This window comes from Mixophyes fleayi, chromosome 7 (assembly GCF_038048845.1).
Source record: "Mixophyes fleayi isolate aMixFle1 chromosome 7, aMixFle1.hap1, whole genome shotgun sequence".
NCBI lineage: Eukaryota > Metazoa > Chordata > Amphibia > Anura > Limnodynastidae > Mixophyes > Mixophyes fleayi.
In genome coordinates this window covers 119,009,447-119,033,302 of record NC_134408.1, presented here as the reverse complement: position 1 = coordinate 119,033,302, position 23,856 = coordinate 119,009,447, and the positions used below count along the sequence as shown (strand labels likewise).

Genomic DNA, 23,856 nt, shown 5'->3' with positions numbered 1-23,856 from the left:
TTAAGAGATGGAATCTTTAAAGTCACCCTTAGGTGAGGGTCATATTGTAGCAATTTCTTTGTTCATTAATTTTACCTTCAAAAAAAAAAAAAGCTAGGATCTTATACTCTGGTGCCTTTGTCTGCCAAGAAATAAATACTGTCTATGTATATAGAGACACTTAACACAGTGGTGGTCATTTAATACTGGACATTATATTGTATTATTATAATGACTCATTAAGCACCGTTGTTGCTGCTTTTGCACTCTATGGATATTTAGGTTCACGCCACAATGTGCAATTAAATTGTCCGTCTACTCAGATGTCATAGCATGCTCATTATAATGATTATGCCTTGTTCCTTTGTGCACAGTATGCAAATATAAAACAGGCAGGGCAAACCACTGCTACATCCCTGCTTGGACCATATCAGTGCAAACTTTTCTTCAAATATAATTTTGTTTTAACCCTCATTTAGGTATTAATGGAAACATATGTATGATATTCTTATTTTAGCTTAATTCAGTGGTTCCCAAACTTTTGCAGTTCGCAGCACCCTTAGAGTCTTCATAATTTTTTCAAGGCACCCCTCCAAAATCATTACTGAGCAGTCCTGTTTTAGAAGTAGTTGGGTAAAAAAAATGTAATAAGTATTTAGGTCAGGACAGAAATACTTATTTAGTTATATGCAAAAATGCCCCCTCTGCATCCAAACACACTGCCCCCTCTGCATCCAGTCACTCTGCCCCCGCTCACGCTGCCCCTCTGCTCTCTCTCACACTGCCCCCTGTCATGCTGTCTCCCTCCTCTGCCCCCTCTCACGCTGCCCCCCTCCTCTGCCCTCTGTCATGCTGCCCCCTCTCACGCTGCCCCCCTCCTCTGCCCTCTGTCATGCTGCCCCCTCTCACGCTGTCCCCCTCCTCTGCCCTCTGTCACGCTGCCCCCTCCTCTGGCCTCTGTCATGCTGCCCCCTCTCACACTGTCCCCCTCCTCTGGCCTCTGTCACGCTGCCCTGCCCTGTCATGCTGCCCCCTTCTCTGCCCTCTGTCCCCCTCCTCTGCCCTCTGTCACGCTGCCCTGCCCTCTGTCACGCTGCCCCCTCCTCTGCCCTCTGTCACGCTGCCCCCTCCTCTGCCCTCTGTCCCCCTCCCCTGGCCTCTGTCCCCCTCCTCTGCCCTCTGTCACGCTGCCCCCTCCTCTGGCCTCTGTCCCCCTCCTCTGCCCTCTGTCACGCTGCCCCCTCCTCTGGCCTCTGTCCCCCTCCTCTGCCCTCTGTCACGCTGTCCCTCTCCTCTGCCCTCTGTCACGCTCCTCTGCCCTCTGTCACGCTCCTCTGCCCTCTGGCCTCTGTCCCCCTCCTCTGCCCTCTGTTACGCTGTCCCCTCCTCTGGCCTCTGTCCCCCTCCTCTGCCCTCTGTCACGCTGCCCCCTCCTCTGGCCTCTGTCCCCCTCCTCTGCCCTCTGTCACGCTGTCCCTCTCCTCTGCCCTCTGTCACGCTCCTCTGCCCTCTGTCACGCTCCTCTGCCCTCTGGCCTCTGTCCCCCTCCTCTGCCCTCTGTTACGCTGTCCCCCTCCTCTGCCCTCTGTTACGCTGTCCCCCTCCTCTGCCCTCTGTCACGCTGTCCCCCTCCTCTGGCCTCTGTCCCCCTACTCTGCCCTCTGTCACGCTCCTCTGCCCTCTGTCACGCTCCTCTGCCCTCTGTCTTGCTGCCCCCTCCTCTGGCCTCTGTTCCCCTCCTCTGCCCTCTTTCACGCTGTTCCTCTCCTCTGCCCTCTGTCCCCCTCCTCTGACCTCTGTCCCCCTCCTCTGCCCTCTGTCACACTGTCCCCTCTCTTCTGCCCTGTCACGCTGTCCCCCTTCTCTGGCCTCTGTCCCCCTCCTCTGCCCTCTGTCACGTTGTCCCCCTCCTCTGCCCTCTGTCACGCTCCCTCTCACTCTGTCCCCTTTGTCATGGCCAGCCAGAAAAAAACCCAAAAAAAACATAAACTTACCAATCCGCGCGGCGCCGGGACCAGCATTCTCCCTCTCTCTCAAACAGCTTGTCACTATAGTGACAAGCTGCATGAGAGAGGAGGATGCTGGGTCCCGGCGCCGCGCGGATTGGTAAGTTTATGGTTTTTTTGGGTTTTTTTCTGGCTTTCCCGCGGCACCCCTGTGACAGCGTCGCACACTTTGGGAACAGCTGGCTTAATTGGTTTATTTGCACCAAACTGTGTATACAGTTTATGTTGTGCTTTTAGCCAAATAATTAGTAATATGCCTGTCAGCCTTGTTGCTGTCAGTTTGGGTGCAGGGAATCCATAAATAAATGAGACGTGTGATTTGTTGACTCTGAGCTGCCATGTTGGTCTCTTATAATGTGGGTGGTTGTGATGTAAATGCCAACAACATGACAATTAAATGATAATACTTTCCTCTGTTGTCCATTTTTTTTAAGGTATCAGAAATCTGATTTTTCCATATCTGAAGCATGAAAAATAAATATTGTTCATTGCCAAAAACAAGATATTAGTAAACGGCTCCATAATATGCAGCTGAAGCCACATTCCAAATCTTTAGGACAATGTCCAAAATACATCTGATACAGATCGAAAAGCTGTAATTTCATTAATATAAGCAATAAATTTAGCCCTTTTAGACTGGCACCTCTGCCAATGGCCTAGTTGTGGCCGCTCACTACAGGACGTTTTACGGTGACTGACGTGTTTAGTGGAGCACAGACAGGGGTGCAGGGCCACTAAAAGGAATCTCATTGCAGCCACATCTTGGGGGCAGGGCTGGTGCTAGGGTCCATGGCGCCCTAGGCATTTTTACAAAATCGGCGCACCCCCCACACAAAAATCGGCGCCCCCCTTCCCCCCCCCCCCGCAAAAATCGGCACCCTTCTCCCTCCTCCCTCCTCACCCCGTCTTTCCTTACCTTGTCTCACCAACGCCGCCTCTCTGCTCCGTCTCCTTCCCTCCACTCACTGTCAGTGAGTGGAGGGGAGGAGACGGAGCAGAGAGGCGGCGGTGGTGACAAAATAGCCTCTTCCCCCCTCCCTGTGCATCTGAATGCTGTGCGGCGGCCGTGACAGGTATGGTCAGCGGTCGCCGCACAGTTTTAAAGTCATTTAGTATTCTGTGGCGCCCTCCAGGCACCCTCCAGAGCCCGGCGCCCTAGGCAAGTGCCTAACCTTGCCTAATGGGAGCACCGGGCCTGCTTGGGGGCAATATTGGATAGGCTAGATATTTGGTTTGCCCAGTCATTTTTCTCTGCCCATAATGTCAGATGGGCTCTGCCAGCCTCACCCTCTATCACTAACACTGGGGACCCTGCGGGAAGTCTGGGCAGTGTGGGAGTGTCAATCTTGGGGACATGCTTTACAAATATTTCATGCTTCCTCCTTGGGCAGAGAAAGTATTGGGAGAAATAATCCTTTTTATATTATACATATTCAACCATGTACTATGTAAAAAATATTTTATCTCAGAAATGACAGGTCCCCTTAAAAAGCTCATTGTGTTCAAACTGAATGCTGTGCGCTTTCATTCAAAGTGAAGAAACGTCGAACACTGAAAGACATTTACAGGCTCATCAAAATGTCTTTGTTGCAAAACTGGTGCAAAATTATGCTCACCTTGAAAGTCTTTTTTAGTAAGTGCTAAGGCTACAAAAGTACTTATAACAAGGATAAATTTAAGAATCAGCCTTTTACATCCTTTCATAGAGACTGAAAGTTCCCATTTGTAGCTTTGTATCAGGTATATGCTTGAAAGACAAGCGGAAACCACATACACGAAACAATCACAGTGAGATGCTGTTGGGCTGACACATACTGTATATCCCATTGAAAATGCATCTTCCGGAAAAGCATCTCTTACTGGAATTGAAGCATTTTCATCATTTGATTTGCTTAAAGCATTTGATCTGTTATTAACCCAGATCTACTAACCTGAGATTACACAGTAGAGCCCGTGGTACTTATTTTAAAATTGTTTAGAAAAATGGCCATTTATTTAAATAAAACACACTGAGATATACAGACATTATAGGCTACAAAATGAAACAGTATAAATGGCCAAAGCAAGATAAAGACACACAATAGTAAACAGCAGTGATGTTGCTAAGCCTGGGCACAGACCCAAAGGCTAAATTCCCCACGTTTTAATTTCACTATCCCTGCCGGTGAGTGTGGGGAAATTGTTGGCATTACTATGGCCCATTTGTTTCAATGGGCTTTCTACATTAGAGCATAGCCCATTGAAATTAATGGGCCACAGGAAAAAATGTTCCATTGGCATAAATGGGAAATGGCAGCACACTACTTGTGTTGACTACTGTTGAGTATGTGCACAATGTGCTCCCATAGAGATCAGTGCTTTCAGCTCACTGAAATTGAACAAGCAGCATTAAAACAAAACACAAGCTGCAATGCAAACACCAGCAGGCGCAAGTATGGACCCATGGAATGGGTATGGACACACAGAATTTAATGGGCTTCATTTTTAGATGTGTTTGTATGCTCTGCACTTCTGTTAAGAATGTGAATCAGGCACAGAATTTAAAGCAGTGGGTAATATAGCCCTACAGGAGGAAGGGGTAGGTGAGAACACAGACTAGTGTCTTGTTCAATTGCAAGGTTCAGCTGAAATATCCAGCTCACACATAGATTACAGGCAACTTGAATATAGGCTTATTTACCTTTAGAAAGCAGCAGGAGGCTAATAATAATCATATGCAAATAATCAGTATAGAAATTGTATTCATTGTTTTTCAGACTTTGTTTAGACAAGAATCATATTGTATACTCACAAACAGTTAGACAGATAAACAAGTAAAGACAACTATTTTGGTTATGTCAAATCATCTTATCAACTGAAGTACATGTTTTTTTTAATCGTATTGTGTTCCCTTTTATAGGAGTTTCTGCTGTAACATTAACATCCCTCGTGCACACATCTTGTACACTCTTATCTAACCTCTGTCCCTCACATTCTCACTGCAGTCCCACACATACCTTCCTCATGCACATCTCCTACACTCTCATAGAACCTTTCTGCAAGCAGAGCACATAGGCAGATGAGCCCATCATCAGGAGTGGTCTTCATCACATCTCCTGAGTGTGAGATGATTAGCCTTATCTTTTTCCTGTCAGCAGCTGGAGATCTTCTGCTAGAAAGCTATCTTCTTATTAGGCACTACTGAAGTAGCTGAACGCTGCAATATTACAGAGCAGCATCTGGCTACTGAATGCCAATGGTTATAAAATAACAAAATAAAAACATGACAACTTGGGTTGTGTTGCAGAGAGCCTAAAAGTAGAAACATACTGAAGAAAGTTAGGGTCAGGGCTTGTAAAACGGCACTAGGCGCCCTAGGCATCCCACCTCCATGCCCACCTCTCAGACGCTGCATGCTCCCCCCTCCTGCTTACTTGTGAGGAGCAAGCAGGGTGATAGAATGCAAACTGAATAACTTGTAGGATCTGCTGTCAATAAAATAATCCTAGTACTAATTTATGTCTTATTGTCATACTAAAATCTAATGCATCCTGATTGACCTTAATCTTCTGTTTGATATGGGTTGTATTTTTACTTATAGTTAGAGATAATTGATACCCAGAATAAATTTGCTCGTTTTGCTTCTCTCCACCCTGTAGGCTAATGTAATCTGACAGTTATTTCATGACTAGCTGTGTTTGCAATTCTTAAGTGCCGTGATGATATTGCATGAAGAAATCTAGTGAGTACATCCATAATTTATAATCTGGTTAACAGAATATAACTATCTGTATGTCAAGTTCCCAGTTTCTGGAAAAAACACCTTTATTCAGAACAATGCAAAAGTAAACAGACAAAGGTAATACCCTAAAGTTCTAAACAGGAATTGTGGCACATGTGAGTCCACAATTAAAATTTATTCTATTATCTTATGTGCAAAATTCTGTGCCAACTTAAAGGATAGCTCTGCCCACAACTAAAAATAGGTTGGAGGTGAAGTTCAGTGAGTTAATCTAAAAAATGAAATTGTATTTACTGTGTACGAGCGTTTACCAGATCCACCACAGTGCCCCCTGGCTGTAGTAACCCAGCGCTGCACACTCTACCTGCCCTTTGTCAAGCCGGCTGAATGGCTGTCATTGGACTCCACCCAAAACTATTTTTTAGTTTTGGCTGGAGTTCTCTAATTCACCATCTTACATCACCTGTTATCTACTGAATTGTACTCATGTGACAATGTCATGACCTGAATTGTACTTTCACACAATAAGGAATTAATTGAGAAAGTTGCTACAGAAGCAATGACTGCTACACTGAATGTTTAAAGAGAAAATGTACTGTAATTAAAAACAGGGTTTATTGTTTTCTTAATAAGGCTCAGTAAAACATTTACTTAATTCCTTCTGCACCGAGAATATGTGAATTTATTATAATTGAAACATATGTTTTCTCAAAATCTGTTTGTGTACCAGACGAATGGACAGTTTCCAGAGATAACTTACGCCTTACAAGTCACTGCACCACATTATCCATCTTTTAATACTCGTGAGAGGTTTTTGCTTTCTACTTACCCCATTAGTTGTTACACTTGTAATCCAAACAGTAAGGTGATATTCATAGGGGGTCTACTAAAAGGACCATTTGCAGAAACAGTATACTATTAGCAGGCTAGATAAAAGAATTCCCATGTGGTCTATTAAGAATGACGATTTTGTTTTATATTTAATGAAGGGATCAATGAGGTTTAACTTAAAGTTTATTTTTAAATTGTAAATGTGTTTTCCTATTTTTACTCTTTTGTTATAATGGGCAAGGGATATTAGATTGCCATTCCAGGAGTCCCATTAATGTTAATTACCCCACAGTCCAGGGGTCGAGAAGAACCAAAGCACTTTTCAGCACAAGTCTGGTAGGCTCTGGGAGGGAAACACTAATTTTTTTTGGAGTCCTCCCCATTGAGGCATGAGCCATTGAAATGAATGGGAAAACCTCCCAATTGCTTAAAACATATGTGGTAGTATTTGTGCACCCACTGTTCCTCATGTGCTGTGCCTTCACTGAGTTACAAAGGTACAACGTCACATTGAAGAATTATTCACTTCCACATCTGGACTTCTCATGCCCCCTTGTTAAGTAAAACTTTATCTAAGCTTTTGCAATGACCTGTCGTATGATTTAACATTAATTAGCCCAGGAATGTAGGAGGACAGGTTCACTGTCTTTATCTCATGTTCCATACATATTTGTGGAGTCTGTAATATTAAACACATTGGTTTATTTCTTCAACACTGCTGAAACCCTATATCGGCATGTATGACCCTTGCACAGTATACCAGTGGAGTAAAATAAAAGACTCCCCAAACTCATCACTTTATTAAAGATAAAAGAAAGTTACTTCTTTATGGGTCTGTCATTGTCTAGATCATCCAGTATAGTCCAAAGAGAAAAAAAGAGGAGAAACAATAAAGGGCAAATGTGAAATGATTATGCCCGAGAGTAACCAGACAGGACTCCATATAGGCACCAGCCCTGTGTTGACCAATGTGGGGCTGATTTTCAGAATAGCCGGTATTATAGCGGAAACCAGCCCAGACTCTCTGGTCCTGGTGATATTCAGAGATTTGCGGAGGGGGCACACTGCCAGTTTTTTTTTATATTTATTTTATTACAAGGTGTGCTTTGTTAGGAGACAGTTTTGTCTTATACCACCCTGCACATTATTGATTATACAAACAAGGACATGCGTTGATCAGTAGCCTCCATTCCAATACTATGTACACAAAGTCCTCTAGTTGTTCTAATGGAACCGATGAACAAAACTACAGCGGTACATAGGTAATCTAGTAGATGCGCAATGTATTGAGATTTGTTCTATAGACAGCAACATGGCATATTAATGATTGCCACTGAGATCTCAGATATACACTACAGAATTGTATGATTCTTAGGTAAAACATAATATATTATGCTCACATGAAAAAATAAAGTTCTGTGGGACAGGGCATATAAATGACATGCAAGGGGTAGAGAGGTTGTATGTACATGGCTGTGCCTTGGTTAGTAGGTGGCCGCATTTTTCGAACTTTCCAATATGCCCGTTTTCACTTGCATCCCCCAACCACAAAAAGGCACAGAGTGATTTTATGGGTACAATTCCCAAAAGAAGAATATGGACGTGTCCCTATGCTCTACGTGGATGAAAAGGTGAATTTGCGCAAAATAAACTTGCTGCACATCTGCATGTTTTGCCGTTAGTAAATCATCCTTAGTATCTTCCTTCAAAGCCATAATCTCTTTCCAATCACTGTAGGCGGGGAGGTGGGAGCCGGGGCTCCATCAGCTGTGGGCCCCATTATCTCCATGGACCTCATAGCACTGCATCTGAAGCACCAATGGTAGTTCCGCCATTGCACCCATGTATTCACAAGCAACCGCCTGGGTGTCACGAGCCGCGGCGGTTTCCACAGCCGCCGCGGCTTGCTTCCTGTCTCCTCTGGAGTCCCGGCCGTCCCCTTGACGACCAGCCAAAGAAACGGTCGGACACCCTGCACTGTAGCGCCGCGTCCCGGGAACAGGGGACAGCCGGGCGCGTGCGCAAAGATAGCTAATAGCCTGGGGGCTATTAAGGTTTAATTTAATTGACTAGTTGGCACCTGTGTGTTTTTCAGAGCTAGGCTCTGATTGGTTGTTGGGAGTATTTTAGGCAGTGGGGTCTGCAGCCTCACTGCCGGTTATAGCTTCCTGTTGCCAGTTTGCTGACCTGCTGTGCTCCCTGTTCCGTCCTGTGGATATTACGATCGGATTGCCTGTGTATGACCCCTTGCCTGGATTTGGACCCTGCCTGTGTTTCTTGTGACCCTGACCTTCCTGCCTCTATCTGGACCTTGCTACCGTGCCTGTGACCCTTGACCTTGGCTTGTGTATTGGATTCCCTGTCTGCTGCCGGCCCTCGACCCTTGCCTGGACTTCATTCCGCTTTCCTGGGTTCTCCCTAGTCGGTACGCACTTCACGACCCTCTGCTAGTTTGCGGCCAAGTCTGTCCCCACCACTAGGGGCTCCAATGAACACCTGACTGGCAGAGCAGACTCCGGGTTGTGCTGTACCGGCTAGAGGGGTTCCTAACACTGAGTACAGATTGCATAAAAACTGTATAAGAAGAAGATAAAGCACCCACAGGATTCCAAGAGGGTAAAACTCTAAGATGGATTGGACTTAACCCAATGAAATACAACCATCTGATTAAATCTACTTACTTTTGCATTATTGTTGCATTGCTTTGGCATCTAAAGTACATAGTTAACAGCAGTCAAAACAGCTTCCAGACTTGTGACCAGTTAATATTATTTTATTTTCAAGTATAATCACTGTAGACAACATGTACTGTACATTGTATTGTCTTTTAACAGTTTAATATATTGTGTTTTAATATGCACAAAACACCACACATCTTAGATGTTTCTAAAGACACCCCTGATAATAACAAAATAGTCTTACAAAATGCCATCTATATTATTTTTTGTATCCTTCTTGTTTCTATTTCCATTTACATCTGCAGAACAACCAATGTCTGTAGTTCTAAAAAATAGGGAAATTGAACACACAGCTCTTACTGGAGGGGAAAACATACACTTCTGCAGTAAATCCTTTGATATATTTCATGCAGAACATTTTGTCACTAAGCTCTCTGTGTGAGATTCAGATTTGCATATGATCAGATTAATTTCGTATTATCAGGTTGTTTGGACAGGCAGCTGAAACATACTGTCCATATAAATTAGAGGGGAGGACCTCACTATAACGGAGTTTGCTAGTAGCTGCAGAGCAAGCTGAGAAACATGTGACCAAGTCGTATCTGCAGCTATCCTATTAATAATATAAGCTGTGGCATAGATAGCAACATTCAATATCATTTACAGGGACAATTTGCTGCTGGGCAAGGTCATCTATAAACACCATGTGCTGTACTATACTCTGTGGACAAAATCCATGACCAGTAATTCAATCAAATGGACATAACCATAAAACAATTAGGGGCATATTCAATTAGGTTTCGGGTGCGCGGTTACGTGCGTCACTGTGAAAAGTGCGCAGTATTGACTGTAATACGGTACCGCAATAACGTGGATTTTCCTTTGCAACCCTATGGGGTGCGCACAGAAATCCACGGTATTACGGTACCATGGATTGCCTTTGCGGCCCGTTCCGGCGCGTTATCGCGGACCAGAAACCTAATAGAATATGCCCCTTATACTGTAAGCACTTAGATCTATGCGTTCTGCTGGCCCATTAATGCAATATGTAGCACTTAACCTCATGTATCAAACCATTGTCCCATTCTCCCATTGTCCCATAGATTGTAATCATGTGAGCAGGACCCTCTTAAGCTGGGTACACACTACACTGTTTTCATCCAATAATCGGCTGAAACAGCCGACATACGACAGCTAGTTCAAAAGTCGGGTCAGTGTGTGCAGTGACACGATGGTCGAAAGTCTGCCCAAATGGACGATTATCACTTCATTTGGTTGGTCGTACCGTTTAATATTTTCGGTCCAATCTCGTTTCCGCTGTGTAGTGTGTATAAACTTCCGACCAATCCACAACAGTGAGTATGAAACTACAGTCATTTCTCACGACAACATGGCTGTAAAAAGTTGCTAAAGGGACGTCCGCTCTTCCCTATATCTTCCTAAACAAGGCTAGTGTGTATGCAGTCCATGGACCGAGCGATCGGATCATCGATCGCATGTAAAAATCGCTCTGCATAAAAAGCTGGTCGAAATTTCTGTAGTGTGTACCCAGCTTTACCTCTCTGTCTGTCTGTATTACTCAGTATTGTTTTATTACTGTGTTTGTTTCCAATTGCAAAGCGCTATGGAATTTGCTGGCGCTATATAAATAAATGTTGATTATGATGATTGTATTTTAGATCCTAGCTTTCAATAAGAAAGGTAAATGTACTATATCCAATATACCCCACAAAAGCAATGGCTTGGGAGAGGAGCAGAAGTTTGAGGATGGAGGGGGTGCGCAGATTCCCATCATGGAGGCTCCTATCCACCCCACTACCCTAGAAAGTGGACAGGACAATTGCCTACACTCATGGGAGTCCAAGAGACCTACCCGACATGCTGGGAGATTGGGCAAGTATGGGCGAGTTTAAAGAACCTCTAGATTTTAACACTATATAAATGTCTCCAGTTGAACTCCGAACAAATTATAGAATTTCTGTGCAATTGTATTAATGTACAATTGAGGCACACACGTATTACAAATTATTAGTCTCTAATCCAATATTTTGTTTTTTTTAAAAGAATTTTATGTTCCCAAATACATCGCAAAAAGCAGTTACAATTGCCAGAGACCAGAATAGCAGAATTTGTACAAATAAGGAAGCAAATTGATAAACAAGTCAGCAGATGAACATAATTATTTGAAATAGTACAGAAGAGGGAACATCAAGTGCTTGTTAATATCTGCCAATGATAAGAAAATCATATAGTACCAGGTGTATTAGGGTGTGTTAAAGTATGTTATGAGTGGTTAATGGAATGGGGGAAGGGGAGGGGTAGGAATTAGGGAAAGGGTAGCTGAGGCCAAAGCCAGGATCCCCCGGCATTCCCAGGTCTACTATGGGGGAATAAAAGCATTTGTATTTAACATGAGGCAAAATTAAACTAGCACAATTGTTTGGCTATTTGCAAAGCCAACCAGTTATAGAAAAACAACTGAAAAGCCCTGGGAAGGGTCTCTTTGGGCAGATGGATTGTTATAAATGAACCATTCTCACCAAATTTGGATATATTTGTGAAATTTGTTATTTAAGTAGGCAGAATGGTGCCCCAGTACCATATTTTATTAAGGTGCTGCTGTGGGGAAGGGGGGTCTGGACATTTTCACTGCATTGCGACCAAGCATCTGGCTGCATTGTGGATTGGCATGGAACGTTTATCAGAGTATTTATCCAGTCCCTCCAGCGGGGAGCCAAAGAGGGAGGACCAAGGATATTTATGGTTTAATCAAATGTTTTTAATGATTTTAATTTTAAGATTATGAGTAAAGATATGTGACATATTACAATTCTGATCTGACATTAGCCATGCTTGCTCGAAGAGTTTTAGAATCAATAGACGCACTTTTCACTCTGTTTCAATCTACTCTTCTTGCATTAAAGGACCCGATTCATCAAGGAACGCAAAGTGAATGCAGTCTGCACGTATTCAAGTACAGGTCATCTGAAGAAAAGTTTCCAGTTGAATACAGGTGTAAGTTTGCTCTGGTTGTACGGCTCTACGCAGACAGACACACGGCAGTAGTGTGATTTGTATTTGAAGATGAATTGCACGCACTTGCGTTCACTGGCATAAAGTCTGTCGCTGAGCATGCACATAGCAATTTAACACAAAATACAGCACACACCAGAACTTACGTCCCTTAAGGAACCAGGTCCAAAATGTTCAAATCCAAGCTCTGGGCATCTCTCAGGTATTTGTTTTTCAGCCGTATCTCTTTCCCCAGCTACAGATCTAGTCTAAGTACCGCTTATTAGTGATGATGGCTGAGTATGCATGTTATTGTCTGCGATCAGGAGCAACTGCAAATACTTATTTTATGTACAGAAGACATTCATAACATGCTAATTCATTCAAGACCTTCATTCAAGGCATTCATAAAATACTAATAAATGTATTTCATGGAAAAAAGAAAAATACAAAACAAAACACTTTTTATTATTTTTTAATGTTTTATCATTAATGCCTATATTACTAACAGTTTTTGATTTTATATTCCACATATGTAATGGACGTATCCTGTAGTGTCTTATCTAGTAGAAGAAAGCAGACCGACATCCCTATTCATCACCACACATATCTCCCCATCCTTTCCCTGTTGAATTTGGGTGTACATATTCCCGATTTACGTGGGTTTAAAAAAAAAAAAAAAACACACACACATTGCGCTCTCCATGAATGCCTTGATGAATCAGGCCCATTTTATTCTTTAAATAAAGTATTTGTAATGCTTTAATGTTTTAAAATAAATCAAAACTTTATTTGCAGCTTTTCCCACATTAATGCAACCAAGAACTGAGAATGGCAGGACAGTTGGTTAGTTCTTAGAGCCCAGCTGCTTCGGCGTTATTTTCTCATCAATACCAGCAATCGGCAATTTTTAACTATGTGATGAGCTGCACTAAAAAACAAAATCATACTTATCGCTGAGATGTTAAATAGGCCCCTTAGTGTATTTTACCCTTCTGTCTCTTCCTCCATTGGCACTACCCAGTTCTCTTTGCTGAATTTCTATACCCCATAATGCCACTGAATGTACAGCAGAGCATAAATGTTGTTCGAAACACCACCTATTGGGTCACATAGGTGACTGATGTTATGAGGCAAAAAAAAAACTTTTAAAATCAGATTGATGTAGTTTCTAACAACAAGTTATAAGAACTGAAGGATGAAGTAAGCATGAAGGAAATTAAAAGCTGAGGCTGTGTCACAGCTAGTCCTCTGGGGTCAAAAGTTTAAATGAGGAGTACGATCATCTGATGTCACAGGGGAGAGCTAGGTATAGTCTATAAGATTAATGGGCAGCGTGAAAATCATTCTCGAGTTCAGAATGTTGACCCCTCACTCTCCCTGGTTGGCTAAACTCAGGTGCCTGTTATGGATTGTCAAGCTGTTCTATGGTAACAGTGTTCAGTTCCTGGTATGTTTGGCGTTGCAGGTGGAGATCCTGGATGGCGAGTTGCTGAAAAACGCAGACCAGTGGACGGCCAGTGGTTGGGGCGCACATTACGGTAGTGAGCACACTGAACCTCTCTTCGATGAGTTGGCTATAGTCTCAGTCCAAGTACCGCCCCTGTGGGTCAGCTTGTGGTTGCATTCCTTTTAGCCCAGAAGGGTTACAGGTTCTATAGTGCCCAGGACAGATGGTCCTGGTAAGGTAGATATGTGGGCCCGGGGTGTGTTTTGGTTGTCCCCCCCGTTTGCGGATGCTGCATGGTTAATGCTGGGACATCCTGGTTGCCTGGCAGGTGTCGTAATAACTGATCTTTTTCTCCACCACCATATTTGCAAATAAACTCCTTTTAATTTTGCCACAATTTTGTCTCATTCAGAGTAAATAAATAAGTATAAAGAGGTTAAGTGAAGTATGGGATATCAGCCGTAAAGCATTTTATTCTATATAAATAACATGACATCAACATTTAGCATAGGGAATTCTGTAGTGAAATGATATAAGAGAATATACTGTATTTTGCATTTTCCACAAATAGCTGTTTCCTTTATCACCAGAAATTTATTTAACTAATATATGTCATTTCGCATCAGAGACTAGCCTTAAGCAAATCTAAATAATCTCAAGGACAGTAATGGAAGAAGTTAGTTACCATAAAATATTTTAATGATAATTGCTTTGTACAATTAGCAAAACAGACATAATAAGAATTTGATGGCTTCCAAGTATTCTACACAGCGTTGTTTGCTTGAAATATCTGCTCACTTCATGATCTAAATGCAAAGGCATGAATTGCTCTCATCTCTCTGTGCCAGCACATTGTATGAAAGACATGTTGATGGGCGTGCTTGTGAGTGTCACAGCAATCTAAGTTGTCACGCTTTGGCTGCTCTGTAATTAACGACTGATAAGCTATTTTACAAGCTCTGCAATGTAGCACAAATCTTTGCAAAACAGCACATTCTACATAGGTTGTGAGGTTTATTGTCCACATTGTACTTCTGCATTAAATGGAGGGCTGTTTTTTAAATATTCTGTGTATTGCACAAGCTTTTAGCGGCAGATAATGTATTATTATAAAGATTTTGCTTGTTTCTCATTTTCTGACAGTGTGAAGGGTTCACAGATGTGACTGCAGCTTGGGTCTGGGGTGGATGGAGGTTCTCCTATCACCAGCGCACACAGGGCCCCTAAAAGTGCTAACAGCGCTAGCGCTCATGGCCTAGGATAGTAGCAGCAAAATAAGAGGGAACAAACAGATTAGGGTCCCCCACAAAAAAGCTGCTACCAGGACTAGGCTATGACAGGCAGGGCTAGTGACACCATAGCAGGGAAACCCATAGCGTGGGGTCCTCCTGTCATAATTTCAAACAACCCTGGCATGTTCAACACTGGCTGAGTTCTCTACAGGAATTGGGCCTGCAAAAAAAAAACCAACACTGTACTCCCCCAGGAAAATCCAGCAGTGTGCTGAAAGCACTAAGGCTGTACATCATACTTGCCAACTTTCAATTTTTGAGCTCCAGGAGATCCCCAGGGATGGGGGAGGGTGGTAGGGAGAAAGGGGACAGGGTGCGACCAATTGTATCATTTTGGGCCCGCCCCCACAACAAAATCAACAGTGGGCAAGATGCGGAAGAATTGCTTGCTCTCCTGAGAGTCCGGGAGACCTACCCAAAGCTTGGTAGTCTCCCAGACATTCCGGGAGAGTGGACAAGTATGCTCTACATACAACCCAGTGCTGTTGGTGTGAGGATTGTATGCACAAAATTGCCTCCTTGATGAATCAGGCCCAATATGTTTAAATGCATTTGTTCTGTTATCTCCATCTTGAGATATACTTGATACTTGAACCACATTCATGTATTAAGGGATGTGATAACGAGCTCTATAGCTGGAGAAAACACCTTTGTTCGCCAGCAATAGGTCTCTTCACCCTTGAGAAATGGTTCTCTAAAGGTTAACGTTAAAAAATTAAAGTGATTATTGTTGGAGAACTATAGAAAGCCCTATCATGCCTAAAATGCAGAACTACAAGCCCCAGCATACCTAGCATCCTGGGTCGCTTGGACCTTTTAAAAAAAGTTTTAAAAAATAAGGACAAACCAATAAAGACCTTTATTTAAATATACATTCCTGGAGACATAACTTCTTTTTAACTCCTTTATTGCTCACCTAGGTGAATGGGGGGTGGCGGGGCTCTTCTTTCTTCCAGGCTTACATTCCAAAGGGATAAAATAACAAACTATAAGAACACCACAAAGATGGCTTCTTACAGGATCCGTGCTGCAAGTGACAGCCTTAGAGCCAATCATTCTACCCAAACAAAACGCACTTGCTCTGATTAGTCAGTGTGTAGGAATGCCGTTCTGGTTGGTTAGAACCCATGTGGGGTTTACCAGCCAATAGCAGCTTGCAGCTTAAATCCATTGCTGTGAGCCAACTGGTTCAGTCTGCGAAAATGTTTTGCTCATCTGTAGTGGTCAATGGAAGGCAAATAGGTCGGATATCAGAAGCACTCATGCAAAGTCAATACCAGACATTTATTCAGTACATAGAGGCCACAGATGTCTTACAGCTTCCAGCACTCATGCTCACAGTAAGCTTAATACAGGTGCTCCCCAGTGAGGTCAATGTAAAAGTCTGACACTCTCCATTCTAGATGGAGTGACACCAGTGTTGTGCAGGCTTAGAGCCAATATAAAGCGCACTAGACAAGTATCAATATGGGTGTTACAAGTGACTGTGAAATCCAGAATAGAGCTCATTCTCTGACATATTTCCAGTACACCTATATCATATAACATATGGACTAGGCACTCACATGTCAATCACTTATTGCTTGGAAGAATCTTGCTGTCCCAAACAGGGCCCTATCACTGAGCCTAAGCCAATGCTTGAGACAGAGGAAGTTAAAAGTTACCTCACACCAAAATAACTTCCCATTCAGAGGGCACAAAATCAAAGAAGAGACCACAGAACTGTCCAAGTGTTAAATATACTACCTCTAAAATGTAAGATAAGATGCTCAACGCGATTGTCATCCATTATTTTGATGTCTTCTCACGACCGCTGATGTAAAGTCAGTTCCCAGGTGATAATAAAATCAAGTTTGACTCTCCACCCCTCTATATTACACTGCAGATATACAAGTGTGTTATATTTTAAGGTAAAAAAGCGGTATTGACAAAGGTAGTGTAAAGAAGGTTTTCTATTACTTGTGGCACCTTTGTTTATTATCTAATTGACGTATACTTACATGCAGTTATAACACCACAAACGTTGAAAAGAAAGTTTAGCGTAAATTCAGCTCTTAGATTGCTTCTCCATCAAATTTATTGCATTTCTTTGTAAATATTGCTGAAAATTCATTGTGTCAAATCCACAAAAAATGGTGTTAAACGTGTCTTTAAATATTGTGTAAAATGAGATTTACAGCCAAATTCACGAAAGCTGCAGACTAAATTTATGAATTTGCACATAGTAATGCCAGCTTTAAAGATAACATTTATAGCATTTGCCGTCCATGTAAGCAAGAGCTTATCAAATTCAACAACTATATTTTTTCTTACGTGAGTTGGTTGTAAAAGATCTTTTTTCCCTTTCTTTAATGAACATGACTTTGAATGTCTATATTTTACCGAAAGGAACATAACCATTATAACTTGATTATAAAAGCATAGGAAACATAATTAGTTGAATCAATAAATCAACAATTCTGCCTCTTCTACAGACACTGAAGTAATTCCTCATGACGGAATCTGATTAGCATTTCGGGACAGTAGAAGTTAATTCAACATTTCCTATTGACTTATTAAGCAACAGATCAATATGACTGTACTAAGTGTTATTAAATAAGTACTATGTCTTCTATCTACAATCACATACATGTCTCTTTCCTTATATCCTTATTATAGCCATCTGTATAGTTAAGACTTAACACACTACTTTCAGAAGCTAAAATCTTTTGAATAGTGATAATGGCATGAAAATTGGCATGGTGATTTATTTTTCAATGTTACAGGGAATCTATTCAGCTAATTTTGAGATAAAGCAGTTTAAATAAAACAAGATTTTCACCTCTTTCCACTGTGTATACTTGCCTTGGTAATATTATACATATGCCTGTTTACTTGAGTAGACATGTACCCTCCTTGTACACCCCTTGTTTAACCCTTCCCCCTTACTTTCTGTACCCCCCATATAAGCTTAAAAAACTTTCAATTAATATTACTGATGCAAAAAAAAAAACAGGATTTTTTTCTCTCTCTCCTCATTGGTTCATAAAATCAGGAGGTTACCTGAAAAACGTAATTAAAAGCACATATGAGGTTCTTTATAAAGGTAAAAAAACAAACAAACAGAAATGTGGCTGCGAGTTAATTTAACTAGCCCCACCCCTGAAGAGTTTCTGACAAACTCATGTCTAGAGTCACATGACTTGTGACAATTATTTATTTTAGCTCTGCCAAATCATTGGAGGCTCTTCTGCCACACTTTTACTATGAAAAACTCCATATTCACAAAAGTACTGGGAATAAATACTAGTTTCCCCCTGTTTTACGACAAACTGCCAAATAAAGTGGGAAAGTGTGACTGATGGTTTCACACAATAAAATGAATGAGGCACCATCGGCTTCCTATTGGCTCAACCATCAACATTCTCTAGGTCCATAGCAGCCTGCCCTGAATTCAAACATCTATGCTTCAAGAAAGAAAAATATGGTATTAATTTCAAATACTTGTCTTAATATTTTCCTCAAATACATAGATACTTCCCACAATACTGGATATCTATCAAGGAAAGTGATGTATGTTGTCAAAACATGCAACTTAAATACAACTTTACTTAAAGAGCAAATAAATAGGAAATCTCTATGCTGTGTCCCTGAAGGTAGCTGGATGGATTCAAGCATCTTTAGCTGTGAGCTCACAGGATGAATTGGCTTATGGCAAAAGTGTCCATGTTCAGTCCTCAAGGGCTACCAACAGTTCATGTTTTCAGGATTTCTGTCTGTAGAAACAGGTGGGATAATTAATGACCCAGCCTAAGAGATAGCTCACCTGTGCATGATTAAAGAAATCCTGAAAACATGAACGGTTGGTAGCCCTTGAGGACTGAACTTGGACACCTCTAGTCTACGGCATCAGGTAAAAGTATTTGCTACATGGAGGGCAGGTCTTAATGAAGGTGGTTGTCCAAAAGTGAAGCCTTTGAAGACCCAAATGGTCAAACTAACATTATTTAAGGAGAAATAGGGAAAAGTTTACTGGGATGCCCAAATGTGCAACTATACAGTGATTTAAACAGCCATTAAAAACTATTTTGTTTTTTTTTGCAATCTGGCGCATACAGTAGTCAATAATCACGGGTACAATTTGCACCTAAATCCCTCTGAGCCCATGGGCAAATTCATGGTCAATTGTAGTGTGACCAACCAGGCACAAATCTACAAATGGTGACAATACAATGCTAAGTGAGATGTGCCAATCTGAACTTCATTATTTGCTTGCAAATGGCCCCCAGTGGAGTTAATTGTTTCACTCCTTTCTATTATTTCTTGAGAAAAGACCAACACAATACTCGTCTTTAAAAGCTTGTAAAGCAATTTAGATTAACATGGAAGAACGTCATCTTAGAATGCCTTCAGTCTTCACTACATTAAACGCTAAAATGAAAACACCTAAGCCATGCTCGTGGGGTTATCTTAATTGAAAGTGATCAGGCTGGGGATGTAACATGCACTGTCATTTGAAAAACAAAGGTATATATTTATGCTGGGGAAAATGGTGAGCTCTATGAAGTATAGTTACTGTTTTTTAATCCAATAAATACACCTTTTGCAGTAGCTATCTGCTACAGCAGTGTCTAATCCTCTCACTGAACCATAAATTGACCATTACCATAAAAAAGACAGTTAAATGAGAAACCATGTGCTGAGTATAAAACTAATTTCATGGTTTCAAAAGCACACAGTGGCTTCAGGCAAGATATTGGCCCTGGGACCTAACAGATTGGCTAACACAATCGGTTTGATCCTGATATAGTCAGGGAAATCAACCCTGGATATATATATATATATATATATATATATATATATATATATATATATATATACACACACACACACACAACACACGGAAATTCTAGAATGTTCTCTTCTATTGAAATCAACACTGTATCTACTACTGTCATTAAACACCTGCCTCATTAGCCTACCTAGTATAAATAAAAGTACTAATTGCAAAACGCAAGAAGCTAGAACTAGCTGCTTTACATCATATTCACCACTCTCATTCAATAGTTTTGAAAACAAACCAAAACATATGATATTCCCTAGCCAAGTAACTTTGCTTTTAGAGGACAGTTGTTACAATTACACAGTGAATACTATATAACACTTTAAAAGACTTTTGCATTGCATTAAGCAGGTGTCTGTTGAACATTGTTTTCCCCGTACACTCTTTCCACGCCTTTTGCAACCTGTAGTCCTCTCCTATTCTGCCACAGCTCTCTCTAATGCAGACATACATCCCAGCCCTTACAGGTTTCTCTTTTCCATTTTGCTTGTAATTTTCACTTGTTTGTCATTTGCTAATGCTCAAGTGAAATGTGTTCCCAGCTGATTTGTTCCAAGTTACCCTGAGCTCTTCCAGCATTTTGTGGTTAATCCTTGTACATGCATTTTGGAACCATGGATCTTTTATGTTAGAGCAAATAAACAAAACATATATACAAACAGCAATACATTATATGCAATAACAACAACCAGCAACTATAACGCAATAACTGACAAGCTACTAAAATAATCCAATAACCATAGAGGAATAAATATGACAAGGGATATGTAAAATTAAAGCCCAGGTAGAATATTGCACTACAGGTATAACACATGGAGTATATTTAGAACATCTATGCTACAGATGACTGTAGATGACTGTATTAACTTGCCATACTTGTATAAACACCTAATAAGAAACCTCTGTCCAGCAATCAGTTCCTCAAACACACAAGCAGAATAAACGTGCACTGAGAATGCTTACCTCGACGTGATAACCCACTCCACATTTTTGCAGGGAAGTAGCGTATGATTAGTTAGTAGCCAGAGACTGAGTCCGATGAGCGGAAGTTCCAAAAGGTAAATGGTGTAATATATAGAAGTACTGAGCTTTGGCTTAAGCACCGATCATCTGTAGGTCTGTACAGTTTCAAATCAATGCAGCTTCGAGCAGCGTCTACGCTGCTTCATCTCAATGCTCATTGAAAATCCTTTACACGCTGGCAACATTTTAGGGAAGGAGAAGCGCACACTGAGTCATTTGTAAAGAAAAGCAAAGCAATTACAGCCCTGTGTCTTTATGCAGACTGAAACGCAGAACTGTGTCACACCAGAAGCCTGATGTGAAATTATGCAGGCTAAAAAAAAAAAGGCACCTAAGCCTTCATTATCAATGCATGAAATCAGCTACTGTGATCAAATTTACGCCAGCCTTAGAAAGGCATGTGATTATAAAAGGTTCCACAAAAATCAGCTCTGAACCGTACAGAAGGAAGAGTCATCTTTATCAACATGCACTTAAAATAGCCCTAATAATGGACTGTGGAGGCAGGAAATAATCAGTATTCTGTGTTGTGATGAGTAATTAGAGCTATTAAAGAAAAGTTAAAAAAGATTATATATACTTTTGATGCATGTTATAAAAAAGGAAGATATTCCTATGTAATCCCATTTTAATTTGCAGTATACTGATTATTTAACAGACGGATCCAGGCAAACCCTTTAAATATATTGAAGTATAGACTATATTCAAGAAATAAAAGAAAGACATTTTGGAGATTTTCTCAAAGCACATATTAGTGTTACTGTGCTATTGCCATAATGCAGTTTTTTAGGTGTATGTACTGCATATGACTGCAAATAATATGAAGTAGAACATTAATGCCTTCAACCAAACTGAAGTTTTTAAACATAATGCTGCCTAGTGGCCTCGTTTTATTAGGTTCCTAGTCCTCTGTTTGCTAGAACACAGAGATCATACTGTAGAAGCAGATCCATTGAAACGTGACTACTTGCAGCTGAACTGCCAACAGGTAAAACAAATCAGTGTTGTTTAATGATGGTTTATCCACCATAGAACATTTTCCCTCATTCTACTGCTTTAGAGAACATCTTGGTTCAATAGCTACACTTGCAGCAGAGTATCTAGATTCCAGATCCTTGTGCTCCCATAACACCTACAGCTAAATATAATGTTATATACTATGATAAGTCTTTCTATAATGTACTATCACAGTACAGCATATTGTAATAAGCAAGTATATCAAGGGAGAACCCCAGAACCCGGTAACACCATCAAACACCGTAACCAAAACATAGCCAACATCCAAGACTTCCTAAGTATGCAGGAAATGCTGTCATTGCTGGATTTGGGTTATAATGTAAAGTACGGCTGGTGAAATGTAGACAAAGAGGGAAAAATGTAAAACATAATAATAATAATAATAATTGTTTTTGAAGAGACGTGTTTGCTTTTTTATTATAAAGTCTTACATACATCTAACTCAGTGGTTCCCAACTTCAGGTGTCAAGCTCCACTAAGAGTCCAGGTTTTATAGAAAGCCATGCTTGAGCACAAGTGATTAAATCAAAATGACAGAGATATTAATTAAATCAACTGTACTCAAGCACAGATATGCTTAAAACTTGGAGTTTTGGGAGTGGAATGATGAGTTGGGAAATACAGCTCTCATTTCTTCCCCAGCACAATAATATCCTATCACACATTGAGTGAGACCCTCTGCAGTGGTCAGGGAACAGGGGTAATTTACCCCAGATGGGGTAAAAATGAAATTCCTGGGGTAATGCTGCCGATTCACATGCTGTCAGTTGGATTGTAGACCCCTTTAAATGTGAAATTGCTGTTGTACCAGAAGAGCCTCAAGGGTTGGCAGAGGCACTTCTTCAGCTTCAATGCAATAATGAAGCATGTATTGCATTTGAAAACAAAGCAGATCTGTCATATTTTTGGATGTCAACAGCTGCAAAGGCATCAAAATCGCACATGAGCAGTCAGTCAAAAAGTTGCTGCCTTTTGCAACAACCTACCTTTGCGAACAAGAATTTTCCACTTTAACGAACATAAAAACAAAGCAGAGAAATCGATTGGACGCTGAAGTCTGTATCCAAATTGCTCTGACATCAAAATGCCCCAATATTGATGCTCTCGTATCAAAAATGAAGCAACATCATTTCTCCAAAACCTGAAGTTTTGAAGTTGAAGCTTTCAAAGAAATTTTGAATAGATTAAATCAAATTTTGAATTCCAATAATTAATAATATATGATTTCCTTCCTTTCAAATCAAGAGGGTAATGTCCGCGTATCTAAATATATTTGAGGGTAAAAGGTAAAAAAGTTCCCTGACTCCTGCTCTAGAGTGAGTGTCACATCGTTATGCAACTATGTTTTAATGTCACACAGAATTAAGACAAACACTCCGAATGATCTCAACCCACCCAGGTTCCTTTGTTCTTAGATCGAATCGCTGCATCAGACCTTGAGTATAGTACACATATTTGGTATGTGTAAATTTTATGTAATATCCTGGGGTTACACTAACTGCGAAAAACTGACTACGAGTGGAAAGATGAAAAAATATATATTCCTATTTTTCCTGATATAATATTCTGGAGCTGGATCTGGAAAAGATCGGGATTCCTTCTATACTTTAATGATCCTCCATGTTGCACTTTGGCAGAAAAGCACAGCTCCAGGCTCACTGAAAGCAAAGTAATAAAAAGCTTCACGCATGCAAAATTGGCACTTAAAATAAAGACAGACCCCATAGCTGCATATTCTCATGATTATTATAATATATAAATAAGGTCAAAACAAGCAGTATTTTAGGAGACAATTGTAAAATGAATTGTACTGAGCGGTTAAGAGGGTGGGCTTTGATGGGACCTTTACACTCTTGCATGGTATTCCTCTAAAGTTTGTTCCAAATCTCCATACAACAAGACGCACTTTTAGTTTGCGGAGGCACCTCCGAGAGGGTCCTTCACCTGCGAGTGTGCTGGGTGGATCATCGAGGGCCACTGGTGCAAACCAAAAGTGTTTAGTGGTTTGCACAGCTTGTAAATTAC

At 41.1% G+C, this 23,856-nt stretch overlaps 1 protein-coding gene across 3 annotated transcripts in view; it reads right to left on the bottom strand.

The window, feature by feature from the left end:
* Positions 1–23,856, bottom strand: part of ZNF385B (zinc finger protein 385B) — a 433,027-nt gene that overhangs the window by 280,087 nt on the left and 129,084 nt on the right. The window contains exon 1 of one of the 3 annotated variants that reach the window (XM_075180556.1): positions 20,742–21,105. The exons of 1 other annotated variant lie outside the window; for it this stretch is intronic. In XM_075180556.1, the coding sequence (XP_075036657.1) occupies positions 20,742–20,779 (38 nt within the window). In that variant the 5' untranslated portion in view covers positions 20,780–21,105. Of the gene's footprint in view, positions 1–20,741; positions 21,106–23,856 lie in introns of those variants that run through there. One more of the 3 variants, XM_075180557.1, reaches the window with a different exon arrangement.